The 20,555-nt window shown below is 37.7% G+C and overlaps 1 protein-coding gene across 1 annotated transcript in view; it reads right to left on the bottom strand.

Annotated features, from left to right (window-relative positions):
- LOC120518447 (TOG array regulator of axonemal microtubules protein 1) overlaps positions 1-20,555 on the bottom strand; it is a 116,038-nt gene that overhangs the window by 52,218 nt on the left and 43,265 nt on the right. The window contains exon 3 of the mRNA XM_039741234.1: positions 3,266-3,379. Within this exon, the coding sequence (XP_039597168.1) occupies positions 3,266-3,379 (114 nt within the window). The remainder of the gene's footprint in view (positions 1-3,265; positions 3,380-20,555) is intronic.

The raw sequence follows: 20,555 nt of genomic DNA, 5'->3' as shown, positions 1-20,555 counted from the left end.
AGGGACAAATCTGGGGAAGGTTACAGAAAGATTTCTGCTGCTTTGAAGTCCCAATGAGCACAGTGGCCTCCATCATCTGTAAGTGGAAGAAGTTCGAAACTACCAGGACTCTTCCTAGAGCTGGCTGGCCATCTAAACTGCACGATCTGGGGAGAAGGGCCTTAGTCAGGGAGGTGACCAAGAACTCAAAGGTCACTCTGTCAGAGCTCCAGAGGTCCTCTGTGGATAGAGGATAACCTTCTAGAAGGACAACCATCTCTGCAGCAATCCACCAATCAGGCCTGTATGGTAGAGTGGCCAGACGGAAGCCACTAATTAGTAAAAGGCACATGGCAGCCCGCCTGGAGATTGCCAAAAGGCACCTGAAGGACTCTCAGACCATGAGAAACAAAATTCTCTGGTCTGATGAGACAAAGATTGAACTCTTTGGTGTGAATGCCAAGTGTCACATTTGGAGGAAACCAGGCACCACTCATCACCAGGCCAATGCCATCCCTACAGTGAAGCATGGTGGTGGCAGCATCATGCTGTGGGGATGTTTTTCTCCGGCAGGAACAGGGAGACTAATCAGGATAAAAGGAAAGATCACTGCAGCAATGTACAGAGACATCCTGGATGAAAACCTGCTCCAGAGCGCTCTTGACCTCAGACTGGGGCGACGGTTCATCTTTCAGCAGGACAACGACCCTAAGCACACAGCCAAGATATCAAAGGAGTGGCTTCAGGACAACTCTGTGAATGTCCTTGAGTGGCCCAGCCAGAGCCCAGACTTGAATCCAATTGAACATCTCTGGAGAGATCTTAAAATGGCTGTGCACTGATGCTTCCCATCCAACCTGATGGAGCTTGAGAGGTGCTGCAAAGAGGAATGGGCGAAACTGGCCAAGGATAGGTGTGCCAAGCTTGTGGCATCGTACCATACCATTTTTATTTGTTGAGCGCTTAAAAACACAGCATTACAACTGACCGAAGCGCTGTACAGTTAAAAGAAGCAAGACTAAAAACAAAATATTAAACACAAACATTAAGAGATAAATTAAAACAGAGATACTAAAAACAGGCCAGAGGACCCAATAAAATAGGGAAATAGGAAGAAACAAGTGGAAATGAGACAGGTTAAGAAGTAAAAGCCAATGTGAAGAAGTGTGTTATTAGGCGTGATTTAAATGAGGCGACTGAGGTGGCTTTTCTAACCACTAAGGGTAGGGAGTTCCAGAGCCTGGGTGCACAGACGGAAAAAGCCCTTTCACCACAAGCTTTAAAACGTGCCTTGGGAACAGTTAGGAGCAACTGATCTGCGGATCTAAGAACACGAAGAGGATTTTGAGGATGGAGCAAGACACTCACATATGCGGGGGCTAGACCGTTTAGTGCCTTATAGGTTAAGAGGAGTATCTTAAAATCAATTTTGAATCTAACCGGCAGCCAGTGTAGGGTTTTTAAAATTGGTGTAATGTGTTGGCTTCTGTTGCTTCCAGTTAGAAGCCTTGCAGCTGCATTTTGAGCCAGTTGGAGTCTAGAAAGAGTGGCTTTACTGATACCATATAGGCAGGAATTAGAGTAGTCAAGCCGGGACGTAATGAATGCATGAATTACTGATTCCAGGAGGTGGTTAGACAGAAGAGGCTTGAGTTTGGCGATTCGCCTATGATGGAAAAAGCAGGATTTTACTGTGCTGTTGACTTGAGCATCCATTTTCAGGACCGTATCCATTTTGATTCCAAGATTGGAGACAGAAGAAGTTACTGGAATGGGAAGAGAGTCGAGGCCAAGGGGTGGAGTCTGTTTGCAGTTGGGACTAAAATGACCTCGGTTTTTGAATCGTTCAGGTGAAGAAAGTTTACAGCCAAACAGTCCTTAATGTCAGATAGACAGTCGAGGAGAGGTTTGGTGGAGTCAGTTGGCTTGAGGGAAAAATAAATTTGGCAGTCGTCAGCATATAGGTGAAATGAAATTGCATGTTTTCTAAAAATTGCACCTAAAGGCAGGATATAAATTGAAAAAATTAGCGGCCCTAAAATGGAACCCTGAGGGACCCCACATGGGAGTGGGACTGATTCAGATGAAAAATCGTCTAGCATGACTCTAAGAGTTCTGTTGCAGAAATAGGACCTGAACCATTCGAGGGCTAAGCCAGATACACCAGCCCAGAATTCGAGTCGGGAGATCATGATGTCGTGGTCGATTGTGTCGAAGGCAGCAGATAAGTCGCGAAGAACCATAATCACGTGGAGTCCTGAGTCCAATGCTAAAAGGACGTAATTTAGGACACGTAAATGCGCGGTTTCTGTGCTGTGTTTGGGCCTAAAGCCTGACTGAAAAAGGTCCATTACCTGATGGTCCTGTAGGTGATGAGTTAATTGCTCATAAACTACTTTTTCGAGTATTTTTGACAAGAAAGGTAGTTTGGAGATTGGATGAAGATTAGAGAGAACGGCAGGGTCAAGATCAGGTTTTTTCAAGATTGGATGTACAACTGCGTGTTTGAAAGCACAAGGAACTATAGCCGAGGATAGACTACTAGTTATGATCTTTAGAACATCGTATCGAATCGCAGGAAACACATCTTTCAGCAGTCTGGATGGCACCACATCGTCCGGAGAGCCCGAAGGCTTCATTGAGGCAACGGTTTTTTTCCAGATGGGGGAGCGAAATGGGTTCAAAGCTGGTGAGGGAGCCATGTGCAGGAGCGGCTAGATCAACAGAGCCAGAAGAAGAAATGGAGATCTGGGATCTAATGTTCGTGACCTTATCCAGAAAAAATGTGAGGATCGTATTCAAAAAGACTTGAGGCTGTAATTGCTGCCAAAGGTGCATCGACAAAGTATTGAGCAAAGGCTGTGAATACTTATGTAAATGTGATTTCTCAGTTTTTTTATTTTTAATAAATTTGCCAAAACCTCACGTAAACTTTTTTCACATTGTTATTATGGGGTGTTGTGTGTAGAATTCTGAGAAAAAAAATGAATTTAATCCATTTTAGAATAAGGCTGTAACATAACAAAATGTGGAAAAAGTGATGTGCTGTGAATATTTTCCAGATGTACTGTAACTAGCATGGCTAACAGTATTCTACAATACCACATCATCTCATTTGGTTTGTGCTCAAGTATGTATTTAATGTACTGTATGTTGTTTATTTTTTTTCCTTTTTTTCTTGTATTATACTAATGTCACTACTGAGTGGATGAGAACTATTTTCCCTACATACAAATGGCAATACATTTAAACTTGAACTTAAACTTGGAACGCAGAAAATATTTACATTTTTCAAGCTGCTGGTTGGTTCCTAAAAGCTGAAGTTCAGAATCCACACTGCCACTCTTCCTTGAGGAGCCTAGCAGGCCTTTCTTTCCTGAGATACGAGGATGGTGTACATCTGAAAAATAAAACAGTGGTGATGCAAAATTTTCATGGCCTTGAAAGAAACTATCAACAAGTGCCATGAAAAAAATAGTTTCAGAACTAACCATAAACCATGTATTATTAAAAAGACACACATTCCACAATCGTTTAGAATAATGAGGACATAACATTTCATAAACTACCATTTGATATCAATGTGGAATTTCAAAAAGCCATAAGGTGTTAATAATTAAACATTCTTATCATGTTTTTTTTGCTATCCATTTTCAGAATCTGTTTTTCCCACTAAAAGGTTGTGGTGAGGATAAAGGCTACATTTTCAAAGCACTGGGCACTAGGCAGAAAGCAACACTGCTTGGGGACACTACAGTACTAGAGGGCACACACACACATACACACACACACACACACACAAAAACAAATGTGAGGTAATTTACAGCCACCAATTAACCCGATGCCTACTCATTGTTATAGAAAATGCACAAATACAAAGAAACAGTCTGTAATGACCAGTCTTATGTTTAGAGCTCTAAGGCTGAAGTGCTAACCACTGCTATTATGAGCAACGCAATAAATCCAATGTAATTCATTAACCAATTTTTTAGTTTGTTATATAATTCAGCATCTTCATTACTGTTGGAAAAGCCTACAAATAACTTAGTATACAGGTGCACAATAGTGCGTAACATTTTAACTTTTTCTGACATTAAATATTTGAGTGTAGATGGGCTTCAAGATTTAGCAGTTTTAGGTTTTATTTACTATGGTTTCCTCTGTGAAAAAAAGACATGCATGGAATCAAGTGCTCATTTTGACATTGCATCTTCTATTTAAAACATAACACACTTTCACAGTTGAGGAACGGTTTGAAACTTTTTTTTTCTTAAGTGAACAAGCCCTGCACATTTTTATCTGTAAACTGTAATCACTGAAGAACCAGTCAGTGGTAAACAATGTGGCTGAAAGTAAACTGAATAGTTCAAGCCCAGTCTTGTCCAGAATATACAAGCAGACTCTGTTTTCAACACTTCTTCACAATGGTTTGTCAGCTCTCCTACTCAGGCTGTGGGAGCTGTTTAACTTAACTACTGAGAAGGTTCAGTGTCTCACACACACAAAACTCACATCTATTCTACACAATACAAAAACATATTTACAAAACTGCTGCAACCTTTATAATATGCTTTCTATAGTCAAAAACGGTTACATGTGAACATCCTTTAAAAGACAGATAACAACTTCTCATTATTTGAATGGTTAACTGAAACATTTTTTCGCACATCAATTTAAATTGCTCTTATAAAAATAAAATAATGGCATCTACTGTCTTATAAAGTGAAATGTGACTGTTTATGGATTTGCAACCCTTACAATCCTCTTTTTATTTAATCTTTATTGAACAAATGTGATGAAATGCAGACTCTAGGTGACACCAGAAAACAACAAATTACTGTATACTGTGAAGAACAGACTCATATTCAAAGATCTCAAACACTCATACCTATGACATAATGATAATTAAACAGATTTGCACTTACTGTATGATAATTATTCCAAATTATTTTAGGTAAACAATTATTCATTTTGTGTTTTAGGTGTTTATGTCCAACAAAATATTTTTTTTTTTTACTCTTTTTTATATTAAAATGCCCATTAATGGACAGGAGATGAGATTCCGTGTGAAGCCAGCTAATTAATAATGCCAGTTACATCATACTTCCCCATATTGATTAAAATAACAGAAGTTCAACCAAAATTATGCCAGGAGCCCAGACAACATACTTTAGAATAACATTAATGGACGCTAGATACTGAAGAAATTCTGCACAAAACATTTCCCACAAATAAAATTTGATTTTTTCTGCATTTTCTCCCCAATTTTTGATTTTGAGTTTTGAAAGAAGCTTTAGGATTATTCCAGTTCAGTAAGATTTATTGATGGACTAACAATGAATGCCAGCCTAACCTTACCTTCTACGACAGTGGACACTGATGGAAGATTAGGGAAGTTAGTCGGATTCTTTTTAACAAAGTTTCTGAATTGTAAGTAACAAATAAGTGTGTTAAAGGAATCCCATATTTACAACAGAGCTCATTAAAGGGTGCAAATACGTTTTTAGTATAAAGATTTCTGACAGATGATACAGTACACCTGATGACTTCTAAATTAAATACTGTATACATAAGGAATGGCTGAAATCGTAAATTATAGTAAAAATGCAGCTATAGAGAGAACATATTAGTTTCTTTTTGAAAGAAGTATCGGGGGTGCTAATTGATAATATTCTTGACATAGTAAATTTGTCATTAGATACGAGGGTCTTCCCAGACTGTCTTAAGACTGCTGTAGTTAAACCCCTACTTAAGAAAAATAATCTTGACCCCTCTGCTCTTGAAATTTTTAGACCCATCTCTAACCTGCCTTTCTTAATTAAAATTCTAGAGAAGGCAGTCATTATGCAATTAAATGACCACCTCAATAAACATGCTATTCTTGATAAATTTCAGTCAGGTTTTAGAACAAATCACAGCACAGAAACTGCACTCGTTAAAGTAGTAAATGATTTGCGACTGAATGCAGACAGAGGCCATTTATCTGTTCTCATCCTCTTAGATCTGAGTGCTGCATTTAACACCATTGATCACAATATTCTTAGAAATCGCCTTAGTCAATGGGTGGGCCTCTCTGGCAGTGTCTTAAATTGGTTTGAATCCTACCTGGCAGGGAGAAAATTCTTTGTTAGTTGTGGGAATTACAACTCGAAGACACATGATATCCTATATGGTGTTCCACAAGGCTCTATCCTGGGTCCGCTGCTCTTCTCAATCTACATGCTTCCGTTTGGTCAGATTATCTCGGGGCACAACATGAGTTACCACAGCTATGCTGATGACACACAGCTGTACTTATCAATAGCACCTGATGACCCCGATTCTCTTGATTCACTAACACAATGTCTTACTTGTAATTCTGAATGGATGAATAGTAACTTTCTCAAGCTAAATAAAAGAAAACTGAAATCTTAGTGATTGGCAATAATGGATACAATGAGGCTATTAGAAATAAACTGGATACATTAGGATTAAAAGTCAAGATGGAGGTAAAAAGCTTAGGGGTAACTGTTGACTGTAATCTGAATTTTAAATCACATATTAATCAGATCACTAGGAGAGCATTTTTTCACTTAAGAAACATAGCAAAAGTTAGACCTCTTATATCAGGGGTTCCCAAACTTTTCAGCTCACGACCCCCAAAATAACCATGCCAGTGACTCATGACCCCCACTATCCTCGGAAGTGGTTAAAATATACAAATGTTGCGCGCAACGGTGCACATGCGCCAATAGGCCTATCCAAACATGAGCATGACAACACGAAAGAACACAATGGTCTAACAACAACCATATAATTTTATTTAATAGTAATTTACTCATTTGTTTAATTTCAACAAAATATCCTATCCAAACAAGAGCATGACAACAAAAAAGAACATAACGCTCTAACAACCATATAACTTTTTAAAAAAATTGTTATTTACTCATTCGTTTAATTTCAACAAAACACCTCACCTAATGAGATGGGTGGGCACAATGCTTGGAGCACAGCAAGTCCATTCTTGGGTTAATTTTGGAGACCGCGACTCGAAGATCATCCTCCAAGTTCAGTCGTGACCTGTATTTATTTTTAATGTACGTGAGTGCCGAAAAAGTCTTTTCGCACAAGTAGGTAGTGCAAAACGGCATCAGTACATCCATAGCGGCCTTGGATAGTTGTGGGTATTCCCTCTCGACTGAAATCCAAAACTCATCCAGAGTCTTGGAATTAAACATTGTCTTCAAGGTTCGGTCGCATGACAGTTCAACCAATGCGTCCTCCATGTCCGATGTCAGATGATTTGCCCTTGTTACAGTGAATGGTGACCTTATCCAGTCATATTGTTCTGGAGCTGTTTCCGCTGGGAAATACCTGTTAAAGTGTTCCAGGAGGGCTTGAAGGTGGGATGTGATAGACTTCTTCACTATGTTAACACTCAGTTCGTTTTCCTCCATGAATTCATCCAGCTCAGAAAACATATCAATCCTTCCTATTTCAACTCGCTTAGTCCAGCGCTCAAGTTTTCTCTTGAATGCGTGGATTTTATCATTTAGCGAAATTATGTGTGTGTTCTCACCTTGCAATGACATATTAAGTCCATTCAGTTTTTCAAATATGCAAGCCAAATACGCTAGCCTTGTTAACCAGTCAGGATCAGTGAGGTGATCAGCGAGCTGGGACCCATGCTCCATCAGAAATAAGCGCACTTTGATCCGCAGCTCAAACAGGCAGCAGAGCACATTCCCTCGCGAAAGCCACCTGACTTCTGTATGGAAAAGCAAGCACTCATGCTCCGATCCCAGTTCATTACAGAGAGTGGCAAACAGTCTTGATATTGAGTGGATGCGCTTTTATATTGTTGACCATTTTTATCGAAGTCTCAAGAACACGTTAAAGTTCTGGGTCAAGTGTTTTGCTCGCAAGAGCTTCTCTGTGTATAATACAATGCATGAATTTTACGTAAGGCGCCACTTGTAAGACTCTTGCTTTAAGACCTTTCTTTTTCCCCAGCATCGCTCCAGCACCGTCTGTACACACACCGACGCACTTGCTCCAAGACAGTCCATCTTCTTTTAGTTTGTTGTCAAGTTTTGTGAAAATGTCCTCGCCTGTGCACGTTCCCTCCAGTGGGGTGCAAAACAGAATGTCCTTGTTAAATTTTCCATCAAAACTGTATCTGACGAATACAAGCAGCTGGGGAGAGTTTGATATATCTGTGGATTCGTCTAACTGTAAAGCATATTTCCCTTTCTTCAGTCTGTTCACCAGCTGACACTTGATGTCCTGGGCCATGTCGGAGATATGCTGGACAACAGTCCCGTTAGACAGCGGCACTGATTCTAGCTCATGGGCTAGTTTATCCCCATGCATAGCCCAACTTATAGCTATAGCAGCGGGTTTAATGAGGGTTTCCCCGATCGTGTGTGGCTTTTTTGCCTGTGCAATTAAATATGCCACCTCATATGATGCCTGTTGAGCTTTTGCGGGGATTGTTGTTTGTTTAGTTAGGACTTTCTTTTGGCCTTGTAACTCTCGCCCTTTCACGAAAAATCTACTGGTTTAGTAGCAAGAGAGGGGTGCTTAGTTTTCAAGTGTCGTAGCATTTTTACAGGCTTTAGGCTTTCATGTGCAAGCACCTCAGTGCACACCACACATTGGGGATGCTGTACGTTATTGACGATGATGCATGTGAATCCATACTGGATAAATTCCTCTAGATAATTTCGACTCTTGGAGTAAGGCTGAGTCGACTGTTTATGGATGTCCTCTTTATGCACACTCCGGTTTCTCTCCGTACCTGAGGACGATGGGCTTTCTGACGGTGGTGCTTCTCCGCCGGCCTATCTGCATTGTCATTGGTCGATATTAACCAACGTTTCATTTCAACAAAAATAATATCCTAAGCATAAAGCGATGAAAATTACCTACACGTTACGTGCACATGTCTGAATGTTTAACATGGTGCTGTAAATTGATCTGCTGCAACTGACGCCATTGATGTGTCGTTAAACTGTCGTAATCACCTCAGGGGTCGCGATCGAACAGAAAGAAATTTGAAAGGCTGATGGCTTTTTAATTTGCATTTTTTAAATGTAACTATTAACTACTAGTTTTTATCTTTTGTTAGTTATGGATAAAATGTTATTTCTAAAAAATTAAATTAATTTATTTCTAAATTAAAGTTTAAAAAAAGTATTTGATTTCTTGGAAATCATCTTGCGACCCCCCCAGAGGGTCGTGACCCCTACTTTGGGAACCACTGTCTTATATCACTGAAAGATGCTGAGAAATTAGTTCACGTGTTTGTTTTCAGTCAAATAGATTACTGTAATGCAATCCTCTCAGGAATACCCAAAAAAGACATAAATTGTTTGCAACTAGTGCAGAATGCAGCTGCTAGAATCCTAACCAGGAAAAGAAAATCTAAGGACATTTCTCCAGTTTTGATGCCACTTTACTGGTTACCTGTGTTATTCAGGATTGACTTTAAAATTCTGCTTATGGTTTATAAAGCCTTAAATAATCTTACCCCATCTTATATATCTTATATTCCAAATCGTAACCTCAGATCCTCAAATGAGTATCTCCTTAGAATTCCAAGAGCAAAACTTAAAAGAAGTGGTGAAGCGGCCTTCTGCTGTTATGCACCTAAAATCTGGAATAGCCTGCCAATAGGAATTCACCAGGCTAATACAGTGGAGCACTTCAAAAAACTGCTGAAAACACATTATTTTAACATGGCCTTCTTATAACTTCACTGTAATTTAATCCTGATACTCTGTATATCCAATTTATTATAATAACTATTCATGGTGGCTCTAAAATCTGTACTAACCCCTACTCTCTCTTCTGTTTGTTTTTCCGGTGTCCTTTTGGTGGTGGCACCATCTACTCAAAGCACCGTGATGTTCCAATAGTGATGGATTAAAAGCCAGAAGTCTGCATGACCATCATCATCAAGTCCTGCCGTGAGAACCTTAAATACAAAGAGGACTATTTCATTTATGTTAGGTAGAATGCCCAGAGGGGACTGGGCAGTCTCGTGGCCTGGAACCCCTGCAGATTTTATTTTTTTTCTCCAGCAGTCTGGAGTTTGTTTTTTTTTTTTTCTGTCCTCCCTGGCCATCGGACCTTACTCTTTTTCTATGTTAAGTAATGTTGTCTTATTTTAATTTCTTATTTTGTCTTTTATTTTTCTTCATTATGTAAAGCACTTCTGCGGTGGGTTGGCACCCTGCCTGGGATTGGTTCCTGCCTTGTGCCCTGTGTTGGCTGGGATTGGCTCCAGCAGACCCCCGTGACCCTGTGTTCGGATTCAGCAGGTTGGAAAATGGATGGATGGATGTAAAGCACTTTGAGCTAATTTTGTATGAAAATGTGCTATATAAATAAATGTTGGTGTTGTTCATATTTTGATCACAACTTGATTGCTAGTTAATTGATACTGACAATCAGCATGGAGACATAGGCATATGTGCTTCAAATTATGAATATTCACTTATTAGTAGTAAGGATGGAAATCCAAGTACAATGCTCTGAACTTGATATTTGCAGTGCCATCCTTTTAATATTATGTGGTCTGTATGCCTGTGAGCATACAATACAGTGAAACTTTTTTTAAAAAGTAATACATATACAAATAAGATATTTATTTTAACAATATTACTTCTACTAGCAACAAAGGGATCAGCTATTAAAAACTAGTTTAATGCTTCCCATTAAGCATTCTTATTGGTTACCCACACAGAGGATTATTGATTTATGCACTAATATCTGATCCCAATAAAAATTTTTGCAGTAAAAACATGTGCCTATTTTGCTTTGTCAAATGCTTTTTCTGTATCCACAGACAGTAAGCTTTGATGCTGAAGGGGTGTATAGCATGTCAAATAATGAGAGAATGTTAAAAAATAGCTTTCTGCTTTTAATGAATAGGAATCTTGGGATATTGTTATATTGTAGCACTTTCTCTGTTGCACTTCCTAGAGTTTTCGCCTATACCCTGCTTCCATTGCTCATTAACAGGACTGGCCCATGTGATGCACATTCCAGACAGTCTTTATTCTTCTTTGCAAATACATTAATTAATGCAGGCCATAAAGAGTGGGGTAAAATATGGCCTTCTATAGCTTTCTCAAACATGGCTAGATTTAGAGGGGCTATAAACAATATTTTTTTTTTTTTACAAAATTTCCATGGACACATGTATTTTCGATTTTGTTTTTTGGGAATGTATTGCATCTTGAATTTGATTAGCCTCCATGGTTCATCCAGTTCATCTATAAACAATGTGGCACGCTGAATCAGTATTTATCAAAAATAGTGTTAAAAGTGGTGTCTACTTCATCACACTTTGATGTGTACAAAGACTTATAACATTCCATTTGTTTTTACTTTAATTTTTAACATTTATGATTCAGTTTTTCCACTTCATTTTTATTTATTTGTTGAATTAAAACCTTGTTAGGATGTCTCTATGCTTGTAATATGAGTAGAGTTATATATAAGATTATTTGTTCAGTTTTTCCTGTAGTTGTATAACTAAGTTCAGCTTGTAATAAAACCCATTTTTTACATAATGTATCATTAATGCTGCACTCTTCTAGGTTGCAATTTACTTTTACGAGACACATGACATAATTTGTATACATTGTATCATTACGTGTTTTGGTCTATCTTTACTAATAAAAGGCAAATGACTGACTGACTCACTCACTCATCACTAATTCTCCAACTTTCCGTGTAGGTAGAAGGCTGAAATTTGGCAGGCTCATTCTTTACAGCTTACTTACAAAAGTTAGGCAGGTTTCATTTTGAAATTCTACGCGTAACGGTCATAACTGGAACCTACTTACGTCCATATATACGGCCATAGCCTGCAGCTCGGTCGCCGTGTGAGGCGGAGTTGCGTCCCACATCATCACGCCTCCCACGTAATTGAGTGCCTGCCCATATAAGGCCGTCTGTCAGCAGCAATCCAATAGACACGCTTCCTCTAAATATTCGCGGGTGAAGGACTGTGCTTATGCAAATGAAGATGAGATGGTCAGGGATAGAACAGTGTTTGGCACATACGGACCAGTACCCTCCAACTTACTGAAAACTTCTGTGTGAAATCCTCGATTCCACTTTGAATAGCTTACCCCTTAGTGCCCTTGTGTCTTGGAGTATGTGACTCCATTATTTAACTGAAATAATTCACATTAATGATTTTTATTAATGCCTCAGTAAGACTTTTAATAGGGAGGCTGGTCTCCAAGTCAAATGTTTGATCTTATTTGTAGTTTATTTAATAACATTTAAGCCAAAATACTCATGCTTGGGACAGTGTAAGCATATGACTGCATATCTGTGGATTATGTTACACAATAAAGTATACATTTTTTAATGGACATTTTGATACTGTTCACTGTTGTTTAGCAAAGGTGCCCTTTTTAAGCCCATTTTATCATGAATTTTTGTGATCTCTGTTCTTCAAAAAAAAAACCATAAGATTAAACATTTTTCATAGCATTCCCTACAGACTCGGCAAAGTAACAGATAAAAAATATATTTTTAGAGCAGTATTCCTTTAAATAAGAATGGCAGATACGCAAATTAGTTTAAAAGGGATTTTCTATTTTAAGAGGATTCAGTCAATAAACGTCTGTGCCTTGAATCAAGTATACTAAAATGTCAATGACAAAACAAAATCACAAATCAAAAGTCAAAACAAAATCATGCAGAGGACAGCACAGAGTCCTGTGACCATCAACTTTTCTAAAAGCAGCAAGGTAGCACCAACCAAAAACACACACAAAACTATGGCGACCACAAAAATACCATTCACAGAATGGAGGGGTTATGAAAGAGAAAAAAATAAGAATCAATTTAGTTCAAATAATTATATCAAAAACCTGTACTTTTTCTTTGCTCACATTACTTTGTGCCTGTTGAAAACCCATTTTTGTAAAGGGAGATGTCTTGAAGTGTCTCATTCAATTGAAGATTAGAGTTTTCACCTGTTGATTTTAACCTAATCATGCTTTCCAGAGGCACCATATACAAAAAAAGTATAAACATGAATAATGAAAAATATTCAAAAAGCACTTATGGAACAAATGTATTTTCTGGCTGCTACATATATCTTTTAATATACTTGAATATTTACTTATTTTTAATTTGAAAATTCAAAATGTACTTTTTGGCTAATCTGACAGACCTAGTTCCAGCATACAGGGATATAAATCTATCGATTTGTTTATTACCTTCACTTATGTATTCAATAAAAAAAAAAATCTGACATCACCAGTGCACACCTCTGGAAACTATTAGGTTGTATATAAAGTCTGGAAAACAGCATAGACTTGTTCAAAACAAAAGAGTGCACAAGTGTAGAACAAACAACTATCTGAAGTCCTTACTCTGGTATTATTAAAAAGCAACTGAATAACATACTGCTGGAAACAACTGAGATGAACTGAATGTCCCTTCCACAGTTGCAATTAGCACTTTCATGCTGAAAATATGAGAAGAGACACTCAATTATGACTCAAAAGATGCACTTACTGCTGACTTTCAGACAAGTCTTCTAAAAGTAGAAATAACATGCGGCACAGTAAAGTGCCAAAAGAAAAACAAGCACTTTTAATGACATGTGACAGATCAAAGTCGAAACAACAATCATTTCATTTGATTTTACAGAGCGGACAAAACTGGTGAGATATGAAATAAAATGCATCTACTAGCTTTTAAAGGATAATTATCTTAGTTTGTGAAATTCTGACCATGCAATGGCTTTTCAAACCCAATTTTAATTATGTGTTCAAGATCTCTACACTATCATTATACTCTTGAAGTCTGGCTTCTTGAGCAGCTGTGATGCTCCTGCAGAGATGCTTGTAAATTACTTCTGCTTACAATAGATGAGGGTTGATGGAATAAGTGAAATGGCATATACAGTTCAGACAAACAAACAGGTAATCCATCTCAGGTGTTAGTGCCTTAAGTTTAACATCCTATTCTCTTAACAGACAGAAGATATAATCATGGCAAGAACTAACATCTTTTTCTTTCAAGCTAAAAATAATTACCAATTTAAACAAATCTTGCCCTGTGTTTGGAATAAAGATAAATCACCTTTAGTTTTTAAGTAGTAAAAGTGTAGTACTTAGCAACTTAAGTCAGAAAAAAGTATCTTGGTATTACTTTCAAACATTTCAAATCTTTGAGGTGGCACACCAAGAAATAAGACTGAGAAACCCTAAAATAAGAAATGAAAATAAATCAAAATGGCACCTGTGGTTCTATCAAGCTTACAAGCAGAAAATACTACAGCACAAACATTTATAGCTCAATAAGACAGTACAAAGTCCAGTGCTGTGAAAACTTTCTCTTTCTTAGATTGGATAAGCAAGGAATTTTTTTTAAACAGGGAAATTTCCTTTTTTCCCCCCAAGTAAATGAGCTTATGTCTCCATTTAAGCCCTTACAGAATGACTTAGTATTAAAATGGCAATATATTGAAAGATGATGAGCAGATGACAACCTGTGAAATGCCACACACTTTATTAAGAAAGCCAATTAAAACAGACAAAGTTCCTCAAATGCCCTGTTGCAACACCTGCTCTAAACGCTGACAAATCCCATAAAACTGAACCAAACAAGAGTATTAATAGAACACAAGGTATAGATTTACACAGCTGTTGCGCATTATATGTTGTGTGATACTACCAAACTGTCAGGTTTCAGGCAGGGCTCCTCCCCTGCCTGGGTTTCAAAGTTGTCTTTTTTGTTCATTTTTGTGTGATTTATGTTAATGTTACTTTGTTGATTATACAGTCATATGAAAAAAAGTTTGGGAACCCCTCTCAGCCTGCATAATAATTTACTCTACTGTCAACAAAATAAAGATAACAGTGGTATGTCTTTCATTTCCTAGGGTACTGGGGTGTTTTCTGAACAAAGATTTTTAGTGAAGCAGTATTTAGCTGTATGAAATTAAATCAAATGTGAAAAACTGGCTGTGCAAAAATGTAGGTCCCCTTGTAATTTTGCTGATTTGAATGCATGTAACTGCTCAATACCTATTACTGTACTTGCAACACCAAATTGGTTGGATTAGCTTGTTAAGCCTTGAACTTCATAGACAGGTGTGTCCAATCATGAGAAAAGGTATTTAAGGTGGTCAATTTCAAGTTGTACGTCCCTTTGACTCTCCTCTGAAGAGTGACAGCATGGAAGCCTCAAAGCAACTCTCAAAAGTTCTGAAAACAAACATTGTTCAGTATCATGGTTTAGGGGAAGGCTACAAAAAGCGATCTCAGAGGTTTAAACTGTCAGTTTCAACTGCAAGGAATGTAACCAGGAAATGGAAGGCCATAGGCACAGTTACTGTTAAACCCAGCAGGTCTGACAGGCCAAGAAAAACACAGGAGTGGTATATGCGCAGGATTGAGAGAATAGTTACAGACAACCCACAGATCACCTCCAAAGACCTGCAAGAACATCTTGCTGCAGATGGTGTATCTGTATATCGTTCTACAATTCAGCACAATTTGCACAAAGATCATCTGTATGGCAGGGTGATGAGAAAGAAGCCCTTTCTGCACTCACGCCTCAAACTGAGTTGCTTGTTGCATGCAATTGCTCATTTAGAAAGCCAGATTCATTTTGGAACAAAGTGCTTTGGACTTTGAGTTATTTTAAATTGATTTATTTGATCATAACGAAAAGCGCGTTGCATGGCAGAAGAAGAACATCCGCCCAAACTTATGCACTTGTCTAATTTTGTTATGATGCATATTGCATATTTTCTGTTAATCCAATAAACTTAATTTCACTGCTGAAACACTACTGTTTCCATAAGGCATGTCATATATTAAAAGGAAGTTGCTACTCTAAAAGCTCGGCCAATAATAAACAAAAATCCAAAGAATTAAAAGGGGTTCCCAAACTTTTTCATATGACTGTAAGCATTATTCCTTGTTTTTGATTTTGTCTATAAGCTGCCTTTCTCAAGTCCTATGCATTTTATGTGTCCTCCAAGAAGTGGGGCCATGTGTTAATCAACGCCAGGAACTGCCCTCCTTCCTATAAATCAATATCATCTACATTTCGTGGTAGTTCATTTTGAACATGCTATGAATTTGGTGAGTTTTCTTGAGTTTCTCTGATTTACTGGATTTTGGAACCTTATTGCTCTATTATTGAAATTGTTCTGGATTTCTATATTGGGACCATGTTCATCTAGATTGCCTTTTGTTTTAGGCAACTTCATTTACTCAAAGTCATAAACAGACAAGATGATAACCTGTTCGAAAAATACTGGTCTCCAGTCAGTCTGCTTCCAATCTACCTTTAAAATGCAACACGCCCAAAACTTTCTCAGCTAGTAAACATATTTTGTCACTTAATAGCTTTGAGATATATAATTTTCTGCCAGCTCTCAACAGTTTCATACTCTCAGCATAGTGAAAAAGTTAGGTAATGGGTTGTATACCCACAGAAGAAGTGAGATAGCCTTCTAGGATTCTTTAAGTTCACCTCCTGAAAACTTGTATTACTCTGGTATGCTTTGACGTTCCACTTATGATGCACTAATAAAATTAATAGGGTCTTTTGACTGTTGCAGGACCCTCTCTTCCCAAACCTGAAGAGAAGCTCCATCACTGCCATAGTGATTATCTTTCTCTCTCTCTTCCCAATGGAACTGTGGCCTGAAATTCTCCACCTGGAAACCTCAATGGAAACCTCTTGTCAGCCTGTCATCTTATCACACTATTTAGCTCCCAGTTTGCATGTTGTCGAGTAACAGGCTTTTGTCAAACTGCAAAAAACAAAACCCCAAATTACTTCTGTGTTGGCGGAATACCATTAATCTTTTAAATGTTCAGCCTCTCATCTAAAATGCAGCAAACAAGAGCTCAAGAATATGATACCTATTGTCCACAGGTGATTTCCAAGACTACATACAGGACACTTCTGTCAGCCAAATTCATAACTGTTTGCTAAAAAAATGGTTGTAATGACAATCAGCTTGGTTGCTCACAGGGACACCTGACCTCTTCTGTCTACAACCATGACAATTTCTCCAGCTTTATCACAGAGCTCTACATTTTACAGTGGGTATGGAAAGTATTCAGACCCCCTTCAATTTTTCACTCTTTGTTATATTGCAGCCATTTGCTAAAATCATTTAAATTAATTTTTTTCCTCATTAATGTACACACAGCACCCCATATTGACAGACAAAAAAAAATAATTTTTGAAATTGTTGCAGATTTATTAAAAAAGAAAAACTGAAATATCACATGGTCCTAAGTATTCAGACCCTTTGCTGTGACACTCATATATTTAACTCCGGTGCTTTCCATTTCTTCTGATCGTCCTTGAGATCACCTTCATTTGAGTCCAGCTGTGTTTGATTATACTGATTGGACTTGATTAGGAAAGCCACACAACTGTCTATATAAGACCTTACAGCTCACAATGCATGTCAGAGCAAATGAGAATCATGAGGTCAAAGGAACTACCTGAAGAGCTCAGAGACAAAATTGTGGAAAGGCACAGATCTGGCCAAGGTTACAAAAAATTTCTGCTGCACTTAAGGTTCCCAAGAGCACAGTGGCCTCCATAATCCTTAAATGGAAGATGTTTGGGACGACCAGAACCCTCCATAGAGCTGGCCGTCCGGCCAAGCTGAGCTACCGGGGGAGAAGAGCCTTGGTGAGAGAGGTAAAGAAGAACCCAAAGATCACTTTGGCTGAGCTCCAGAGATGCAGTCAGGAGATAGGAGAAAGTTGTAGAAAGTCAACCATCACTGCAGCCCTCAGTCAGGGCTTTATGGCAGAGTGGCCTGTCGGAAGCCTCTCCTCAGTGCAAGACACATGACAGCCCGCATGGAGTTTGCTAAAAGACACCTGAAGGACTCTTGAGATGGTGAGAAATACGATTCTCTAATCTGATGAGACAAAGATAGAACTTTTTGGCCTTAATTGTAAGCGGTATGTGTGGAGACAACCAGGCACTGCTCGTCACTTGTCCAATACAGTCCCCACAGTGAAGCATGGCAGTGGCAGCATCATGCTGTGGGGGTGTTTTTCAGCTGCAGGGACAGGACGACTGGTTGCAATCGAGGGAAAGATGAATGCAGCCAAGTACAGGGATATCCTGGACAAAAACCTTCTCCAGAGTGCTAAGGACCTCAGACTGGGCAGAAAGTTTACATTCCAACAAGACAATGACCCTAAGCACACAGCTAAAATAACGAAGGAGTGGCTTCACAACAACTCTGTGACTGTTCTTGAATGGCCCAGCCAGAGCCCTGACTTAAACCCAATTGAGCATCTCTGGAGAGACCTAAAAATGGCTGTTCACCAACGTTTACCATCCAACCTGACAGAACAGGAGAGGATCTGCAAGAAGGAATGGCAGAGGATCCCTAAATCCAGGTGTGAAAAACTTGTTGCATCTTTCCCAAGAAGACTAATGGCTGTATTAGCTCAAAAGGGTACTTCTACTAAATACTGAGCAAAGGGTCTGAATACTTAGGACCATGTGATATTTCAGTTTTTCTTTTTTAATAAATCTTCAACAATTTCAAAAATTCTTTTTTTTTGTCTGTCAATATGGGGTGCTGTGTGTACATTAATGAGGAAAAAAATTAATTTAAATGATTTTAGCAAATGGCTGTAATATAACAGAGTGAAAAATTGAAGGGGGTCTAAATACTTTCCATACCCACTGTATATACTGTATTTGCTGTAATTCATGTTAGTAAAGTTCTTCTGGGGCATAGAATAAACAACAGTTTACCATTTCCTCCCAGTACCCATCCTCCTGCTCTGCCAATTTTATTCTATTTAGAATCTTGTTGGGCCACAGGGATGGGCAAGCCACTGTGGCTACCAGGACAGGGCGCTCAGTGTCCTGTTTAGCATAACAACAAAGAAATACATGCAAGAAAAGACAGACAATTCACCAGGATCTTCAATTTAATAGTAATATTAAATGATTTATTAAGCAGCAACTGCAGTGGTGACGGGTAAGTTGAAAACTTGAGAATACAGTGTTAACAATGTTAAATGAGATGGGGTAATAGTTAAAAGACTTCTCATTTTGTATTTCCTTTAATATAGCGTGCAACATGCTAATTTACAAAATGATTCCAAATTTCAAATATATGTGGAGTGAAACTAACATTAGAAAGCGATGAACAAAAGTTAACCAAGACTATGATCTAACAGTGTATATATGTTAGAAAGAAAGTAGAATATGTGAAAATTTAAATTCGGCCAAGTACAGAATTTCCAGAGAGACACAGAACAGCTGGTGAGAGGCAGGAGGACAAAGCAGCTAGAATAGTATCAAATAGAGTCAGGGAAACCATACAGTATCTTTGTAATTTTCTTTTTAATTCACTTTTTTCTGTGGAGTTGGTTCTCTTAATTCTAATAGATTCCTGACAATGTATGACAAGCACAGCATATGCTAGGGAAAAACACAATGAATGCTAAAGAATCACAGCAATTTTATTGTGATACACTCTGGTGTGCTTATTAGTAATTAAAGAATTAAATAAACAGAACATTAGAAAAAGAACAAAATATTAAAAGTCCTAAAAAATATTTCTTACATGTATCATATACATATACATATATATACATATATATATATATATATATATATATATATATATATATATATATATATACATATACATATATATATACATATACATATACATATACATATATATATATATATATATTCTTGTTACAAAAAGAAAAAAAAATAGTACTAAGTTTGTGATTTCTGGAATAATTATTAAAAAAAATTGAAACCATTGAAACTGGAGATGTAGAGCTTGCTCGGTTAAGGAAGGAGCATAATTAATATGAGAATAAAAATATAGCCATAATAAGCCCATAGGACTGAAATTGACAGCCACTACACTATACAACATAAGTCAGGGTGGGTAGTAGCAGGGATAATTGATGACCAGTTCACTGCCATGGATCAGCCAGGAGTCAGAACAAAAGGTTCAGGCACAAATTTTGATTCCTACTGGACACCAACCCTGTGCCAGCCACCAACAGTTGTGATGGCAATTCTAGATAATATGCAATCAAAACTTTAATAATATTACTCATAATAAAGACAAAAAACAAAGATATCAGCCATTTGATAAATATACTGTAAAATGGCAACACATTTTTTAAATAAATTAATTGAACTCCAAAAACTTTTTTTAGCAGGTTTAGCATGCCCCTTATAAAAAAAAATCTGGACAGAATAATAGTTTTAATGTTTGTCCACAGTACAATTGCTGTGGAACAAGTTGATGCAACAAACATATTTAATGCATAAATGTAAAATAACAAAATGAAAATGCATTTTTTAAAGATGTTCCTACTGAGAAATACAACACTACTGAGAAATACAACACCTTTTAAAACAATATGCTTTTTGCCTTCAGAAGACTGGGAAAAACTTACAAATCAAGCAATGTATCCAATCACTTAGCAATTAAAAGATGTCACTATTAGTCAAGAAATTAAAAGGCAAACCAAAATGCAAAAATGTATTTTAATTCATCAAAAATACATGAAGGA

This window comes from Polypterus senegalus, chromosome 18, assembly GCF_016835505.1.
Source record: "Polypterus senegalus isolate Bchr_013 chromosome 18, ASM1683550v1, whole genome shotgun sequence".
Lineage (NCBI taxonomy): Eukaryota > Metazoa > Chordata > Cladistia > Polypteriformes > Polypteridae > Polypterus > Polypterus senegalus.
Note: the sequence above shows the minus strand (reverse complement) of the source record. Positions and strands in the feature narration are given on the sequence as shown.